This window comes from Euprymna scolopes, chromosome 45 (assembly GCF_053919585.1).
Source record: "Euprymna scolopes isolate OS-2025 chromosome 45, ASM5391958v1, whole genome shotgun sequence".
NCBI lineage: Eukaryota > Metazoa > Mollusca > Cephalopoda > Sepiida > Sepiolidae > Euprymna > Euprymna scolopes.
The window spans coordinates 474,258-494,341 of NC_136526.1; the positions used below are offsets into that span (position 1 = coordinate 474,258).

The 20,084-nt window shown below is 34.0% G+C and overlaps 1 protein-coding gene and 1 long non-coding RNA gene across 2 annotated transcripts in view; one reads left to right on the top strand and one right to left on the bottom strand.

The window, feature by feature from the left end:
- LOC145269110 (uncharacterized) overlaps positions 1-20,084 on the top strand; it is a 373,031-nt gene that overhangs the window by 6,308 nt on the left and 346,639 nt on the right. The gene's annotated exons all lie outside the window — the stretch shown is intronic.
- LOC145269106 (uncharacterized) lies at positions 436-18,220 on the bottom strand. The gene is made up of 2 exons (XM_080124700.1): positions 17,495-18,220; positions 436-1,553 (listed from the first exon to the last, which is right to left on the bottom strand). Exon 2 carries the CDS (start codon positions 1,446-1,448, stop codon positions 558-560), a length of 891 nt encoding a protein of 296 aa, XP_079980826.1. The 5' UTR covers positions 1,449-1,553; positions 17,495-18,220; the 3' UTR covers positions 436-557.

A 20,084-nucleotide genomic window follows, 5' to 3' on the forward strand; every position in this document is an offset into this window, starting at 1 on the left:
ATCATATCTTTTAATTAAGAATCTATCTAGTGTTTGAAAAATGTTTATAATCATATCTTTTAATTAAGAATCTATCTAGTGCTTGAAAATATTTATAATCATATCTTTTAATTAAGAATCTATCTAGTGTTTGAAAAATGTTTATAATCATATATTTTAATTAAGAATCTATCTAGTGTTTGAAAAATGTTTATAATCATATCTTTTAAGAATTTATCTTGTGCTAAAAATGAGTTTATAATCATTTTTTAATTAAAAATTTATCTAGTTTGAAAAATGTTTTAATATTTTTTTATCAAAATATTTAATAAACATTTTTATAACAAAATGGATTCAAACCATTTAAAAACATTGTATTCTATCCCCCCAAAAAAAACAAAAAATAAAACATTTTATTCTATTTTCTAAGCAATATTTTTACAGTACTAAAACAGATTCAAATCATCGAAAAACATTTTATTTTACTTCAAAAAAGAAAAAAAAAGTGTTGAACATTAGATTTTAATAACATACAATTTTAATAATATACAAAAGATACCAAAATATCAGGTTGTTTACTAATGGGAATGGGAATCACACCATTTACAAGACTTTTTTTCAATGTGGCTTTTCAGGTGTGCTTTTAAAGTTGATTTCTCTGGAAACACCGACTCACACACGTCGCAAGAATACGTTTTTTCTCTGTGTTTGCGCATATGATTAGTCAAGTGTGATCTGGCTGAAAACTCTGATCGACACACTTCGCAGGAATACGATCTCCTCTCACTCGTGTGGATTTTCATGTGTCTCTTTAGATGTGCTCGCTGTACGAATGCTTTCGCACACACTCCACAAGAATATGGTTTCTCGTTCGCATGGGTTTGCGAGTGGATTTTTAGATCAGATTTCCTTGCAAATGCTGAGCCACATGTTTCACATTTATGGGGTTTTTCGCCGGTGTGTATGCGCACATGTCGGGTTAGCATTGATTTCTCTGAAAATGCAGAGCTGCATACTTCACAAGAATATGGTTTTTCTCCAGTGTGTATTCGCTTGTGTATTTTTACATAGGATTTTTTGGTGAATGACGAGCCACAAATATCACAAGAATATGGGTTGCCACCAGTATGTACACTGGCATGTATTTTGTAATTGGATTTCGTCGAAAATGACAAGCCACAAATTTCACAAGTATATGGATTTTCGCCACTATGCCATTGCATATGGTTTTTTAAATCAGATTCTCCGGAAAAAACTGAATCGCATACGTAACAAGAATATAATTTGTTGTCGCTGCTGTGTGTTTGCATGTGTCTTTTTAAACTTGATTGCTGTGAAAATGATTTGCCGCACATTTCACAAGAATACGATTTTTCTCCGGTGTGACTTCGCATGTGTCGGTTTAGTTTTGATGGAGTTATAAATGATGAACCACAAACCTCACACGGATAAGGTTTATCCATTGTCATTTGGGAATTTCTTAAAAATCTGTGTCAAATATAGATTCCCGTATCATTCAAAACAATGATATATTTACGCTATGTTTTCGTAAAACACATTTGCCTCCATTGTTTCTGGAAATAAATTAAAAAGACTTGGTTAATAAAGAATAACAAATTATTGTCTTTTGTGAATTTCTGTGTCAAATTTACATCTGTATTCTTCAAAACAATGGCATTTTTATTCTGTATATTTTCTAAAAAAACATTTTTTTTTCCAGTGTTTTTGTAAAAAAAAAAAAATTAATGAAGCATAGTAATCTATATATTTATAAAATTGAATGTGTGTGTGTATGTCCGTGTACATTTCACTACACAATAATTCTATCAATTTTAAGTCTACAGACTCGAAACTTGATATACAGGGTACTGAGATCTGGGAAAATCTTTGTGATCGGTTTTCGGCCAGAAATTTGGCTGTTAAGGGGTCAAAGTTCAACGATCTGATTTTTGAGAACTCTACCAAACTTCTTCAACAATTTTGGATCTAACACCTTGAAATTTTAGATATAGGTTCTTTGGACATGGATCTAACTTAATAACTTAATTTGAGCCCAAAACAATGTTATGGGGTCATAATAGGGGTAAAAATTTAAAAGATTTACCGCTTTTCTTTTTTTGCTCAAAATACACCTACAAACACCCAGGCAATGCCAGGCTGAAATGCTAATAATGAAATAAAATGAGATAAACACAAAAAATACAACGATTTTTGGTATTTTTCTATCCTTCCCTTTACCACAAAACTGAGATTTTAATTGAACATGTAAATAACCCTGAAATCTTAGTTGTAAAAATAAAATAAAAACAAATAGTTTTTTTTATTTTACTTTGAGTGGAGAATCAGTTTCATATATACATCTATTATATAAATCTCGCCTGTCTGTTTAAATGTATGTATGTATGTATTTCTGCCTTAAAACTTTCAACAGAAGCAACGGATTTTCTTGAGATTGGTATTGTTTTGAAGCTCGACCTTTCGAACGACAAATATCGAAAAATTGGCTAAAAACATTAATTCCTTCACTCTCAACTGGGCACTTTTCTACATGGAGGGGTCGCTTTTTTCACCGATATTTTCGAAAGTCACCCCTTCTTTTTAATCGACTAGCCTTAATTTAAACCTTCACCACTTTCTGTTTGGCGATGGACGCAACAGCAAAGACATCAGGGGTTTTTTCATGTTCTTTTCCTCTTTTGCGGTATGGGTTTGAGCCTTTCTGCCTATGACAACTTATTTTTTTTTTTTTGCTAAACACACACCTCCAAACACCTGGACAACGCTGGGCACCCAGGCTAGTTTAATATAAAACAAGTGGGAAATTCCACAGCAGACTTTTTCATATGCAATATATTGATGTTGCCATTCTGTGCATGTTCAGCATAAGTGGAGATGCCTTGATATTATTGTAGCTCTTGTTAAAAATGCAAAAGTATTTATCTTAGCAGGGAGCCAGTGCATAGTCTGGTCGTAAAATATGCTTAATGATATATGATATTTTATATATATATAATTATAAAGTCAATTTTCTATCAATTATCTATAAATATAAAAGCAAAAATGTGTGTTCGTATGTATGCATGTGTGTTTGTGTCTCCGCTAAAAACTTTCGACAGACAGAACAAAGATTCACAAACTTGGTATCATATTGAAGCTCCATCCTTCGCCTGAAAAATATCGAAAAATTGTCCAAAAACGTTAATTTTTTCACCCTAAAATCAACAATTTTCTACAGGGGGGGGGGGTCAACAAAAACTATCCTCTCATGACGACGACCGGTTCTATACATGCGTCAGATGACGTCATGACCTGATTTAGTTTAAATAGTTGAAGAACTGACTAAATTGCATGTTAGCTAAGTTGGTTAGAGCGTTGGGTCTTTATCTAAACGTTTTGGGTTCGAATCGTGGTGTGAGATGTCTTTTTTTTTTTTTTTCGATTTTTCAAATTTAAATATTGAACCAGTGTTATTTAAGCCATTTTTCACATAACGTTCATTTTTCTGGGTTTTTTTTACTTTGCTTATTCTTAGGTTTTCATTAACATCCCCGACCGACCACACACACCCAAAAACACCCAGGTACCCACCGATTTTTTAAATTTTAATATTGAAACAGGCTTATTTAAGCCATTTTTCACGTGTTTTTTTTTTTTTTTGGTTTTAACGTTCGTTTTTCTGTTTTCTCTTTTGTTTTTTCAATTTTTACATTTAACATCGTTCGTTTGCCTTACGTTAGTTCTTTTTTATGTTTTGATTACTCCCCCACGCTTAAGTTTTAACATTCGTTTTTATGTTTTCTTTTTTTACTTCGCTTATTCTTAGGTTTTCATTAACAACCACACACACCTACAAACACTCGAGCAACGCTGGGTACCCCCCCCCCGCTAGTATATTATAAAGCTATAATTTCAAAAATAAAAAAATATATCCATGACTTGAGTACAACAGCTTGAATCAAAACCGAAACTAAAACTCATGAAGATCAATATATATATATATATATATATATATATATATATATATATATATATATATATATATATTATGATTGCAACGTCTTGTCAGACGAATGCCACTCCCTCAGACACTTAAAAATCCATGAGCCCAAAAATGACTTTCATCGCCACAGGTCCATTTTAATAGTCTGAGGGAGTATCTATACACAGATGATGTTACAGAGTCTTAGCTTTGTACAACAGCTAAGTCTCTCTCTCAGTTCAAAATGTTGAGATCCAGCAACAAGCAAGAGCAAGATAGCCAGCAACAAGTTAAACTGCAGACCAGCTTAATGCGGGTACTGGTCTCCTGCTTTATGTTTTTTTAAATCAGAGATTTGCTTCTCCTAGAAAGGTTGCTTTCACCATGGCTTACGGGAGCCCTCTCCACCCCAACACATATACATACACACAAACACACACGGTGCTAGTTGGCCGTTAACCCCGAAAAAGAGTTCATTCGCCCTTTGGAAGGTCTTGTTTTTAATCCTTCAGGGAGACTAGCCACCCTCCTCACCAAACAAGTCTGGTGGGGGAACCAGTTTAGTCGCTGGTGACCCGACCATGAGGCAGGTAGTACTGGGTTACATGGTACCAGTAGCATATGACATGACCTGACACACAAATATATATATATATATATATATATATATATATATATATATATATATATATACATACACCGTACTTTGGGGTAATTGCGCTAAGTCCGGGATAATTGCACCAACTAGCTAAAAGTGCTCTTTTGGCAACCATGCATATGAAGAGCACTTTTTTAGTTAGCGCAATTACCCCAAAGTACGGGATATATATATATATATAACTTTAGTTCCTTCAACTATAATGGAAACCGAACCCCAAGCTTATGAAGAATGTTTGGTGAAATCATTTATTACAAGAAATGGAAGGTCATAACAATTAAATAACATTCACTCAGAAGAAAAAAAATGATTTAAGCATGATATAAATAAATAAGACACACACTATCCTATTAATATGTAGATGATCGCTAGGGCTATTACAACAGCATTTTTTTTTCATTGTTTGGACTATCAAGTATATATCTGACGCAGTTAGATGCAGTTAATCTACCGAGAACCATATCACTCTATATAAAAGCATCTAAGATATCAATGCATACACGTGTTAAGGAACAGCCGCCTGTTCTTGTAAGTGAGTAAATATGAGATAGGATAGCCGAGAATTCAAATCTGGGAAGCTAGGTTTGGAATTGGGAATTCCGAATTCCAATCATAAGTTAAAATAAATAATACAGCTATGTTATTGGAAAGGAATGCGTTGTAAGAAATGTTATTGAAAAAGGAATGTGATGATGCAATTGTGTTAATGAAATGAAATTAAAATTGAGGTTATCTAAATCCGAACAATAGAAAATGTTAAACATATTTGTAAAGTGGGTTAGTCAAAAATTAGGTTAGAGGAATATGCTATTGTCCTAGCCCTAATAACCCATTTCCAGGCCAAATTACAAGACATGCAAATCGTGTCAGGTGATCTACATAGTTCAGGAATAAATGAAGTATGGCATAATCACATTGACACACCAGTTCCTATTAGATCACCAAAGTTAAGCAACGTTGAACCTGGTCAGTACCAGATGGGTGACCATTTTGGAATTCCAAGCACTGTATGTAGAAAGACGTAGTCATCTCCCTGCAAGAATTGTAAAAACCTAATGTCGTCATCTCCCCTAACATAAATATACATACAACTGGGGGGGGGGGTCACTTACATGCAACTGGGGGGGGGGGTCACTTACATGCAACTGGGGGGTCACTAATGAATTTCATACTCCCACCCAATAGGCATGCAACAGTCAAGCTAATCACAGCTCGTTTTTTTTTTGGGGGGGGGCCTAATATGAACTTCAACATATGACAATGAACTCCAGCGTGTATTTCCTGTTAAACTACAGTAAAGTACATTGTCATACTAAATCCATCCCCCAGGCAACTTCCCTGTGCTTGACGCTCGTTTTTCACTTATCCATTTTGAGATTGTTAGCCCCCTGCTACCTTCCTCTGGTCATCGCTACTTCCTCACTATGATAGACCACTTCACTTATTGACCAGCAGCAGTTTCCTTGCACGGCATTCCCACAAAAGTTGTATCCCATGCATTCGTAGAGAACCAGACTTCTAATTTTTTTGTACCCATCACTTTTACCACTGACAGAGGTTCCCAGTTTACATCACATTTTCAGAGACCTTTGCCAATCCATCGGAATTCCCACATTGTGACAACTACTTATCATCCTTCTGCTAACGGAATGGTAGAACGCTTTCATTGACGACTCAAAGTTGCCTTATCTACCCAGCCCGAACCACAGTAGTAACATGTATGTGCTATTTAAAGTGACGGAATAAAAATGGAGGATTTCAAAAAGACAATTCAGTAGATTTTCAGACATCAGCAAAATTACACACAGAACAGGCATCGTAACAAAAAAGAATCAAAGAAATGGAATTAAAGGCATAAAAGCTGGCACTAAAATAAAGATTCCAGATTTAATTTAGATTCAACAGCAACAGAAAAAGTTATTATATGAATTTTCAAATTAATGGCAAAATATTCCACTGGATAGAACGATAAAAGTGTTGCCCTAAAGAAAACAACACTACAGCTGTATTTTTAAATTTGTATTGAAAAAATCAATTCAGATAACTTCATTATGTAGTAGAGCTGACATCTATTCAATGCAATCACTCTCAGCCTCAATCATTGTTTTGATACAGGGACGGAAATGGAAGCATGCCTTTTCCACAAGTGCCAGGAGTTCAGCGAATACTTGGTAGATGGCAGTGATCAGGCTGGCTTTGATGTTGTAGGAGGTCATGTTGGTGATGTTTTTGACATATGACCAAACAAAGTAGTCTAGCAGGTTCAGGGTGAGAGAAGAGGGGGTTCAGTGAGAGAAGAGTACAAAGTCGTAGCACTCCTTCTGAAGCCAAGCCTGGGTCTCTTTGGACTTGTGGGTTGATGCAGAGTCCTGCTGCCAGACCCAAGATCTGCCAGCACCCACCTAATTGCATCAGGGGATAACCACACTCTTCAGCACATCCAGGTGTTGACTTTTCAAACCAACTTCAAAGATGTGAGGTGCCATATGACCCTTGCTTGAAACCACACCAAAAACCATAACCATGAGCAGAAACGGTTTCCATCACCCTATTTTCCATGGCAATCCAGTGATGCATTTTGAAGGTGCCGGCAATGTTGTCATAAGTTGGATTGCTAGAGAACATGAGTTGTACAGCAGCACGTCATATGAAGAGTTCCATATCATAAAAATATGAAACAAAAGCAAAATATTTGGCTAATCAAGTGCATTTAAATGTTACTTTTCCCTGTGTTCGTTTTACTTTTGAATTTCTGGTATTGTGGATACAAGAGTTATGTCCCTTTTTCACAAAATCACCTGATGCTATTATATGGAAGACATCATGGTTTTGTGATAACGGAACATAACTTTTGTATTCAAAATAATACCATATATTTTCAGAACAATATATTTCAATTTTATTTCATATTATAATAGTATTCATTTCGATTTTATTTGTCCTCTAGCAAAAAGAGGGTGGACCTGTAAATTCACCTATGTCCGTTGAACATTGACTTTTTTGGAAATAGGTTTCAACATTGATTTTTTGAGGAAAATACATTTGAACATTGATTTTCAGCACCATGCAAAACTGCTAAATAGACATGCACAGAAAATTTGGGACAAATATAGTAAAATAGTCCCCAAAATGAGAGTATTTTTATTAGCCCTAAAAGAGCCCCTGAGGCACACCCAAGAGTTATTGTGAAGTATAGACAAACAAAATTATATAGAAATCAGTTTCAACTTTTCAGAAAGTTTTATAAAAATCCAAGGCATCAATTTTTTTTTAATAAGCACAAAAGTGTCAATTTTACCCATTTTAACCGAAAGGTACCAACCGAAGGGAGCAACCGGAGTTTTCTGGAAAATTTGTTCTGTTACTTTTTTACACATATCATGTTTAATGTTTGTGCAAAATTTCAAAAAATTCCAAGGCGTAGTTATTGAGAAAAGTGCAGACAAACGAACAAATGAACAAACGAGTGTGAATTTACAGGTCCACCCTCCTTTTGTCGGGGGACCAAAAAGTGAAAACTTTTTTACTAAGTGTAAACATTTTCAGCATAAAAATATTTAAAATGTAGAGTTATACTCCCCCGCCCCCTCAAAAAAAATTTATCTCGCAGAAATAATCAGTTACATGTACTTTAAAAGGCTATCTGGTTTGGAATTGGGTCATCATTAGAGCTATGACAAGAGAATATTATCATTGTTTTGATTCACGTATATATCTGACATAGTTTGTCAGTTAATCAATCGAGAACCACATCACTATCTAAAAACATAAGATATTAACTGATATATACTTGAGAGTCAAAATAATGAAAAAATATTCTCTCATCATGGCCATAGTTATAATTACTGCCTAGTGGTTCAGGTCTGGGTTAGTTCATGTTAAATTAATGTTAATCTGAAATTAACTTCTAAAATACTTTATATACTTGTGTATAAGTCGAATTTCTGGGAGACAATTTTAAGGTTATTTTTTGGGGTCGACTTATACATAGGTAATGTTTTTGGAAATGTAGTTAAAGAGCGACTCGGTGCTTGATCATAATATAGAAAATGCCATTTTATTTGTGCACTCGGTATATACCAGTAATCCTAGTAATTAACCATACTCCTTCCAAACCCCACTGCAGTATGTTTGCCAGCATGTAGGCACATGCAGTGTTTTCCAGTGGGAGGCCTAATAATAGAATAGCTCTCACAATGTTCCCTCTCTAGACGTGGCTATAGGCCTAAGTTCGATATGATGTATTTGGTGATTATATGACGTTTTTAGTAGGTTGGGAAATGTAGTTTTTACAATATGTCGTTTTCCCCTAAGTTCAACAAGTTTTAACAATTTTAATGACAATTATTTAATGGTAATCATTTAATGACAGTTATTTAATGACAATTATTTATTGGCAATTATTTAATGACAATTATTTAATGGCAATTATTTATTGGCAATTATTTATTGGCAATTATTTAATGGCAATTATTTAATGGCAATTATTTATTGCCAATTATTTAATAAAACCATTTAATGGCATTTAATGCATGTGTTCACATTATGGTATATTACGGCTTGTGCAATGTATACATTTACGTTATTATGATATGTGGCATAAATTATGTCTAAAAACAGTAACTGTACCTGGAATCTACAGCATGTCATTGATCAGAATGTTTGATTAGCAACATTTGCGTTCGTTGCATGTGTGCAGCAGGTTTGTTATATATGTGAAAATCGAATAGACAACACTTGTGTAAATACAGGTATTATCGCTCACAGATGCCAAAACACAATTTATAATATGTCTTATAAACAAAACACCACAAAGGAAATTATCTGTGCAAGAAAGAGCTATGAGACAGACCATTTAACTTGTCTAGAATTTATAGTCGATTTAGATGCAGGTAATACCTAAAGAAATGGCAGAAACACTAGAGGAAGACCTCCAATCTGTGGTGGAATGGGGACAAAAGTGGTTGGTCGCGTTCAATGCTGCCAAGACTAAACTAGTTTCATTCAATAATTACAAGAAATCTTCTCTACCACCTATAGCAATGGTCAACGACTCTTTATCTGAGAGTACATCTTTTAAACTCCTTGGCCTAACGTTCACAGGAAACATGAGTTGGAACAATTACATTGAAGGCATTGTCAGGGCCGCTGCAAGAAAGGTGGGCTCTCTCTACCGTGCTAGACAACTACTAACACCCGAAAGTATCCTGTACCTCTATAAGGCAACCATTCGCCCATGTATGGAGTATTGCTGTCACATCTGGGCTGGTGCATCTGCTACTAGTCTCTCGCTCCTTAACAAGGTTCAAAAGAGAGTCACAAACCTGATAGGCCCTGAACTGGCATCTAAGCTTCAGCCTGTCCCATTGACGAAATGTTGCATCCCTCTGCCTTTTCTACAAGTATTTTAGTGGTGAATGCTCTGACGAACTGCAATCACTTATGCCCCCACGACGTGAGCACCCTCGACAAACCCGACAGGCTGCTAAATCCCACCCCCACACTGTAGAGATCCCTAGATGTAAAAGATCTTTCTACTCCAGCAGTTTCTTCCCCAGAACCACTAGACTCTGGAATTCCATTCCAGGTCCCTACTTCCCCAACTGTACTGACGTGCAGAAGTTCAAGTGTAATGCGAACCAACATCTTGCTGCCCAAATCCCTACATAGTACCCAAGTAGTTGTTGCCCCTGATAGTAGCCCCCTACACCAAAGTGGCAATTTGCCTTGTTTGGGGTGAAAATGTAATAAAAAAATTTTTTTTTTTAAATGACACAATTTTTGGTCTTAAAATGCATATCGACTTATACACAAATAGATATGGTAATTGTTTATTTTGTATTTTACTGCAAAATGTTATATGGTATACATATAATTGTGTTAAAATGTAGAACATCTTTTTAATTAGAAGTAGAACTTTACAGTTTTTTTTACAATTACAAGTTGGAACGATAGAGTTGTCACCTAGAAAAGATGACATGACTCCATTTCTGTTTGATGAAAACCGGTTTTCTGTTTATGTTGCAGACCATCTACTAGTTGGCCAGTTGTATACAAATCCCAAGAGAAAAAGGAGCCTTCTATCATGTCTGAAAGTGACACAATGTCCAACAAGCAAGATCGGAGTTGTGCCATTGTACAACTCATGCTCTCTACCAATCAAAGTTATGACAACAGGACCATTACAAGCACCCTCAAAATACATTGCTGAATTGTCACAAATGCAAATACGGACAGTTTAATGCTTGAGTGCACATCTCAACAAAGTTTAAGACAACAGTTATGGCCTTTGGTGTAGTTTCAAGTGAGGGCCATATCATGCCACCTCACATCTCCCAAGTCGGCTTGAAAGTCAACACCAAATTGTACCTAAATGTACTGAACAGTGTGGTGATCCCCAGGTGCAATCAGGTGGCTGCTGGCAGACCCTAGGTGTGGCAACAGGACTTGGCACCGACCCAAGAGACCCAGGTTTGGTTTCAGAAGGAGTGCTACGAATTTGTACCCTTCCCTCACTGTCCCCCTCCTGCCCCTGACCTGAACATGCTGGACTACTTCATTTGGTTATACGTTGAGAACATCACCAATATGATCTCTCACAACACCAAATCCAGCCTGATCACTGCCATCTGCCGAGTATTTGCTGAATTCCCGGTGATGCTTGTGGAAAATAGATGTCAACTCTACTACATAATCAAGTTACCTGACTCGATTTTTTCAATAAAAGTTTTAAAATAAAGTTTTGATGTTTTCTATAGGGTAACAACTTTATCGCTCCACCCTGAATATATTAATATATTTGGACACCCTGTATTAACCCATATTTTGTTTTGACCCATTTTAAAGACTATTTTTTTCTGCTTTGTGTATACTATTACCTATTATGCCACTTTTTTATTATAAAAAAATATATTTTAGATTTTAAAAAGGGGGATCAGCTCGTATATAAACTTAACATAAACTGATCATCCACTTTATTTGTCTTTTTTTATTGTGTACAATAATGGAACATGTAACTAAAAACTTCTGCTCCTTTTATGTTCCTGAAATTTTGAGATGAGAATTCGTTATTCCTGAGTTTGACAAAATACACCTGAAGAAGGCCAGAGGTTATATCAACCGAAATATTGTGAAAATGACACTCAAGATGAGAACAGTAGACTGAAGAATCCAAATAATATGAGTTTTTTTTTCTTTTGTTGTTTTTCAATTTTTTAAAAATATTACTTTATATTAACTACTATTCAGGTATGCTGAAAACGAACATCACATTTAAATTTAGATCAGACAAGTAGTTTTCTGGATATTAAGACCTTTATTATCCAAGGTAATTCATTATGCATTCACTGGCGGCCATATTTTTCCCACCTGAACAAGTACTAATGTGCATGTATGTTATAAAACACCCCTCTCCTCCTCTCCAGTTTAAGAAATTTTAAGAGTCGGCTTCATATTTAGGGGAGGGAACAGGATTTTTATAGAAATTCAAGTCACATACTTTAAGACATTTCTATTTTTCGTATGAAAGAAAAATATGTAAGCAAATGCAAAAATAATTCAATTTTTTTATTAGTTTACAATAGTAAACAAAATAGAATTTACAAATCTGTTGAATGAGAAATTCTTTGGCCCTTGCTTCCCTGATTCAAGTGTAATGTGAACATCTGCCCAATTCCATAAATAGTAATCCTGCAAATTTGCTCCCAAATAGTAGCCCCTCATGACTAAGTGGCCCTGTGCCTTGTTTGGGGGCGAAACATCAATAAAAGAACCCCCTCCCCCCAAAAAACTCACCTTTAAAATGATGACTTTTATAAGTTTTCCAGTATGCTAAAAACGAATATCACACTCCAATTTGGATTAGACCAGTAGTTTTCTGGATATTAAGACATTCTTTTTCCAGTATATTAACGAATGTCAGTGGTGTTCACCATTCTTAAAATGGGGAGCCGTATTTTGTAAACACATACACATTAGTACTTGTTCAGTTGGGAAAAACATGGCTGCCAGTGAATGCATAATGAATTACACTGGATAATAAAGGTCTTAATGTCCATAAAACTACTTTTCTGCCCCAAATTTAAATGTGATATTCGTTTTCAGCATACCCCAAAAATCTATAAAAGTTGCCAATTTAACAGTGAACTCTGAGTTGCCGTTAAAGTAAAAGAAAAATACCAAAAATTGTTACTTTTATCAAAATAGACAAAATAAAAACAAGAATTCATTTAACTTCTTTGTAGATTAAGTTTTCGAAAATTTGTACTGGCCAAGAAATGGATGGTCATTTTGCATTAAATTTGTATAAAAAGGTGATCCCACACTATAAAATCGAAAATATTGGCTTTAAAGAAAACAAAATTTCTTGCAACACACCCAATAAGTGTAGACAGAAAAAAAATGGTAAAATTGGTGACGGTGACCAGTTATGGTTAAATTTATATAGCAAACTGATCCCCCCTCTAAAATCTTTACAAAACCAATCAGAAACAGAATTCATTAATGACAAGGTTAGTAATTGTACATAGAAAAAGAAAAAAAAGGTGCTTCTTCAGATTGGCATTTATAGCAATAAACAAAAATGAAGAAAAACTTCTATCATGTACCTAATATATATAAAGTCTGGACAAATTAAAATATATTTAAGCGTATTTTACGCCTGGGCAAAGACAGGCGTCCCCTCTGCTAGTGAATTAAAAATGATTTTCTTCATAAAAATAAAACTAATCCATCATATTTTTTTACAAAGGCGTCACCGCTTATCAAAGCCCAGAGGCCACTCGAGGATAAGGGTTAACGAGTGTAATGGTCAATGGGAAAATGTTGTAATCGTTAGTAGTAGAAATTTGGTAAATTGGATTACTTAAGGGAAACAGCTCATCAAGAACTTGTTCACGTAGGACTTAAAGACGACCATGTTGTAGTCAGATGGAAAGCAGGAAAATGGAACAGAGTTCTACAGGTGTGCACTTCTAAGAAAGAAGCTTTGTTCATAGAATTTATGTTTAGGTTTAGGCACAGATATTATGTGATTTTTGGAATATGATATTTTCATTTTTTTATCATACAGATTTTTCTTTATATTTGACTAGCAGGGGTGCTCGGCATTGCCCGAGTGTTTGGAGGTGTGTATTGATAAAAAGTAAGTGGTAGTAAGCAGGCAGGCTCGAATCCGTACCGCCAAGAGGAGGAAAAGAATGTGAAAAAGAGTTGGTAATTAACTTTTGCACGGGTGGAGGATATTGGCACAAACACGGAATAAAAAAATAAAAAGAAAGGTAGAGAGAGAGAGAGAGGTGGGATCGAACTAAAAAAACATAGGGTAATTAGTCGTCCCTGCTAACCATTACGCTATAGTGGATAGTGAAATAATGAGTTGGTAATTAACTTAAGAATCATGCATGCAAAGAAATGAACGTTGCTTTTTAAATCTGGCCGAAGGCCAGTTAAGCTTCCCACTTTCTACCATTTTATTTATTTGCTTCCCTACGAAAGCATCGTTTTTAATGTTTGAGAAAACTAGCTCCCCCAAAAAGGGGGCAGTATCCAAATAATAAAATAAAAAATCGTTTAATTTGATCAAGTTCGGTTTTTTTTTTTTTACAGAAGAAAATCAAATTTTAATAAAATCGATTGTATCATCGCCATCTTGCCTATTTCCGCAGATGAGAAGGGAAGGGTGCCAAGGGAGATAACTCCATCATTTCTTTTTTTTTTTCTTCAGATTTTCAAGTTTTTCAAATTTACAAGTTTTTTAAAATTATTTTGAAACATGGGCAGAAAAAAATAGTACTAGTGCCCTTATTGATCTGTGCTGAAAACAATGTTATTATTTAAAAAGCCATTCTTAACATGGGGAGGGAAGGGTGTTTTGTGCCTATTCTATACTTTAACCTTACAATTGAATAAAAAAACATATCATAAATTGTACTTAAGATACAGTTGACAAATCGACTTTTTAAATATACTGTTTTAAAAAGAAACAATATGTACTTAATTGTCATATCAGAAATAGTAATTTATCCACATATTACAAAAAGTCATTGAATAGAACAATTGCTATTGTGTTTTTAGTAAAACAGTCAATCGCTATAGACAACAAATATTGCAGTAATGATGCAAGTAATCTAAAATATTTGTTTCGGAGTTATGTCCCCTGCATGTAGTCTCCTACTGTCTACTTTATAATGTCTAAGGAAAATGCGATTTTACCCAATTTTCCATAAAATACTTTTAACTATAAATAATTTTTTTCTTGATTTTTCATAATTTTTAGATATATTACTATTTTCAGCATGACAATTAAGTATGTAATATTGTTTTTGCTTAAGACAACACATTTTTAAAAACTGATTTGTCGACTATATCTAAACAAGCACCCAATGGTGCTTGTGATGTTTATTAAACACATTAAAAAAACGAGGATATTGAAAAAAAAAAAAAAAACCTATATTGTATGTACCCATTATGAAATAAAGTTCTCACGAAAAAAAAAAATTGCTTAATTCAATTAAGTATTTTCTTTTCACATAGGAAAATCAAATTTTAATGAGACTAATCATATCACCATCATCTTATATATTTCCATGGACGAGGAGAATGCCAAGGGAGAGAACTCTAATTAACACTTAACGTTTGTCAAAATTTGACGAGATTATTTTGAAACATGGGCAGAAAAATACCTAGATAACTATTTTAGTTTTTATTCACTTATTTTACAGAGTTTATCTGTCCTTTTTAAATCCCTTGTTCATTCTGTCCTTTGTTAATCACTTTTTTCATTTAACGGCACCCTCCTCCTTGTCTGCGCAAATAGCCAAGATGACATGTAATACGATCGATCTCATGAAAATTTGATTTCTCTGTGTAAAAAAAAATACTTGATTAAATTAAGCAATTTTTTATGAGAACTTAATTCCATAACGACTATGTACAATATAGCTCTTTTTCAATATCTTCGGTTTTTAATGTGTTTGGTAAACTGCACAAGCACCAAAATAATATTACGCACTTAATTGTTATGTTGGATATAGTAACATATCCAAAAATTGCGAAAATTTATCAAGTAGAACTGCTATTGTGTTTTTAGTAAAAAAAAAAAAAAAGTCTATTGCTATAGGCAACAAATATTGCAGCCATGAACAAGTAATCTAAAATATTCCTTTCAGAGTTATCTCCCTTGCGTTTAGACTCCTATTGTCTACTTTATAATGTCTAAGAAAAATGTGATTTGACTCAATTTTCCATAAAAATTACTTTTAACTATAAACAACTTTCTACTCAACGATTTTTCATAATATTTGGATATATTACTATTTTCGACACGGCAATTAAGTACTTAATATTGTTTTTGTTTTTTTTTTTACATGGGCATAAACACTTATCAAGGCCGAGAGACCACTCGAGGATAAGGGTTAAGAGTGTAAAGTAGTCAATTGGACAATATAGTAATCGTTAGTAATGGAAATTTGGTAAATTTGTTAACAAGTGGAACGGCTCATCAAAAACTTGTTTACGTTGAACTTGAAGACATTGTAGTCAGCTGGAAAGCAGTAAAACGGAAGACAATTCCACAGACGTGCAGTTCTAAGAAAGAAGCTTTGTTCATGGAATCTACGTTTAGTTTTAAGCACAGATAAAGATTGGGGGAAATTATTGATAGTGTTTTCTGCTAGACGAGTGTTTCTTGTGAAAGTTTGGCAAGGAGGTACCAGCTCAGTCGAACACTTTCCATGAAAATAATGATACAGCAGAGATAAACTCGCAACATCTCTTCTGTGAGATAGAGGCTGCATCGAAGAGAAAAGGACATCCCCTACGAGGTTACAAAGTCTATTTTGAACTCTATCAAGGCAGGACAAGTCCTTTCTAGCAGCTCCTGCCCAGATGTGGCAACAGTATTCCATCCTTTGACGTACCTGGCTCTTATATAGATAGAGAATTGCATCAGCAGTGAGATAAAACAACATATTTTTAAAAAATCTGTCGTCTGTATCTTAACAAGCACCAATCACCTCAAATAGAAGAACATGTTTTTATGACAGCGCGTTGAAATCAGCCATCTTTGAATTTTTTAACATACCACCGGGAGATAATTCAGCTGAAAGCGCCAACACTCCCTCCCCATTTTTAATACTAGCTTTTCTTCCTAAAAATTGAACCTTTTGATCGGTATTATAGCAAATTGTTTTTTCGCTGTAAAAAACAACAACAACAAAAATACTTAATGAAATTAAATGAATTTTTTTCCCGGAGAACTTCGGGTTAGGGTTAATGTGCTCGGTATCATAATAAATGTTTTTTTCACTGTAAAAACAAAAGAACAAAAAAAAATTACTTGATGGAATTAAGTGAAATTTTTTTCCGGAGAACTTCATTCCATAACGGATGCGTACAATTCAAACTTTTTTTTTTTTTTGTTGATATTTTCATTTTTTTTTAATGGTTTGATTAAACTGACCAAATACCTATTTTTAGGGGAGGGGGTATTCAGTTATAGAACTTGTATAGTTTTTAACGGGTGCTTCTGCAGTTTAATTAATCGTTTTTTTTTTGTCCCCCCCTCCCCCCGTAAGTAACGTGCCGACATTAATTGAGCAGAAGAACCGTTTAATATTTCACAAACATTTTTTTTTTTACATTGGGAGGAGCGGGGGGGGTCATTTTAAAGTTGTGGGGGGAGCTGGAAAGAAACTTAACATTGACCAAATTATAATTAGCACACAGTGTAATATTTGACTGAGACAATTTTTATTTTTGTTCCTCTCAAGTGTGCTCCATTTGTGAGAAGGCTGGATTTTTCCCCCACTATAAAAAACCGACTTTATGTCTAACTCTACCCTCGTGGGGAGGCAAGTAAATAGGAACATTATACTTACTTTTATCGAGTCTTTTTTCGCTTGTCTTGTTTTAAAAATAATAAACCAACCGAAGGATTTGGCGAATTCACTGTTTGTGGTGGTTTAAACGAATCCTGCAGTCAAAATTCAAAATGGTGGGTGAACCTGAAAAGCAGCTTCGCAGAAAATTAAAAAATATTATTATTAAAGATATTGAAATTAAATGCGATGTATCTGAAAAGTTAACAAAAAATATGGTACTCCTTGGGCATTGAGTTCCATGGCGACCAGCATAAAAAAACACGCGACGCTCCCTTCCTGACGCAAGCGCACGTAACATTTTTTATTTATTGACGTTGTAGTAACTAAACGATTATTTGTCACATTATTTATTTATTTTGAAAAAAAGTTTGGGTTTGTATTACTGTACACATAGATTCGAAAAAGTTGTCAAAAAACAAATATATAACAAATAAATGTTATCAAAGGCAAAATAAGTTACTTTTCTACCAAACTGGATATATTTTTCGTGTTTTTATTCAATGTAACATGTTTATTCAGCTCGAAAAACATACAGTGTTTACCGATGTATTAGAAAATTCAAGATGGCGTCTGACTCTCTCTTTAACACGGTAAGTTTGGAAAAAGGTGTTATAAATAAAAAAAAAACTGGATAAAATACTGGTAAAAACCCGCTCAATATATGTTACCGTGACATAGGTTGACATATATTCGGCGGGTTTTTAATAGTATTTAAAAAAAAAAAAAAAAAAGGTGTTACGTAACGTGCGCTTGCCGCAAAGCGCACGTAACACAAAAGGGAGCGACGCGTGGTTTTTATGCTGGAACTCAACGCCCAAGGAGTACCAAAATATATTATACAAAACTATAATGGTACTTCTGCAGTTTAAAGCCCGTTTTTCCGTGAGTTTTGCTCGGCAGCGTCCGACGGACGACGGAAACCGCCGGATTAAAATGAACAATCAGAAATCGATAAAGAAAACAATAAAAAAAAACGTGAGAAAATAAAACAAAAGGCACTTATAGTCGAAAGTAAGTTCGATAACTCTAGAATTTTACACCGTCTTGTTAAGAGTGTATTATCGCGGCTATATCACGGTGGCCGTGGGATTATTGTCTTAACAGAAAAAATGAACAATCTAAAGTAATGAACCAGTGAACCTGAACCACATAACAAAATATGGCACTTGTACAATTTAAAGATATTAAAAATATCGAAAAAAAAAGGTTATATTGTACGTATCCGTTTTGGACTGAAGATCTCCGAAAAAAAATGTTACTTAATTTGATCGAGTAGTTTTGTTTTGTTTTTATTTTATTTTATTTTTTTTTTACAGCGGAAAAATGTTTTTATGACATCGCGTTGAAGATAGGGTATTTTTTTAGGTCCACCTCCACCTCCACAATTTTCTTTTAAATGACGACTTTTATAGGTTTTTGACTATGCTGAATACGGAAATCGCATTAAAAATTTGTATTATACATTGTATTCTTTGGCGACCATCTTTGTTACGCGCGTAGATTTGTTTATGGCGCGCCCACGCGCGTAACAAAGATGGCCGCCAAAGAATACAATGCATAATACAGATTTTTATATCTCGATAACTACTTATTTCTGCAAAATTTCAATGCGATTTCCGTATTCAGCATAGTCGAAAACCTGAAAAGTCGTCATTTAAAAGAAAATTGTGGGGGTGGGTGGACCTAATCTAAAAATTTACCGAAGATAGACATCTTTGAATTTTTTAACACGCCACGGGGAGATAACTCAATGTAAAGCGCCGACACTTCCTCCCCATCTTTAATACTAGCTTTTCTTCCTAAAAATCGAACCTTTTTCTCGGTATCATAAATTGTTTTTCACTGTAAAAAAAAAAAAAAAAAAAAAAAAAAAAGAAGCTACTTGATGAAATTAAGTGAGATTTTTTTTCAGAAAACTTCATTCCATAACGAATACGTACAATATACCCTTTTTTCGATATTTTCATTTTTTTTTTTAATGTCTTGATAAAACTGTACAAGTACCCAAAATATAAATTCCACCTCTTTTCTTTAATTCCTGCGATTGTTAACACATAGTCAAAAATAACAGTTTGCATATTTCAGATTTATAAATCAAATTAAAAATAAAAATATTTTTAAAATAAAACTGAAACTTTGCCGTGCATAATAAAAGATTTCGTAAAACTTAAAGTAAAATATTAAAAAATATTTAAATATTTTAAAACTTTAATAATTCGTAATATGATGATAAAACTTTAGTAATTCGTAATATTGTGATTTGACGGTGGAAAATACTGATGCGACCCTTAAATTAAATTTTTAAAAATAAAGTAATTTTTCTCTTTTTATAATGTTTTTTTTAGGGCTGCTGATTTGTTGATATGCAAATTAATGCATATCTTACTACAAAGCTCACATGTTCTTTAAATCTAAAATAAACACTAATAAAATTTAATTCTTTCTTAGTTGTCTCTTCTATTTGGAAATCCATGATGTTGTAGTAATCGAAACTTGCTACAATAGCAGACAGGGGTGAAATCTTGTGGCTTGAGATTTAAATCAACCGTCTCTGTTGCTTGTCCAATCACAAGCCAGCTTTTAATCA

Excerpts from the sequence above, each read along its gene's own strand:
- LOC145269106 (XM_080124700.1), bottom strand. The coding sequence starts at position 1,448 with ATGACAATGGATAAACCTTATCCGTGTGAGGTTTGTGGTTCATCATTT.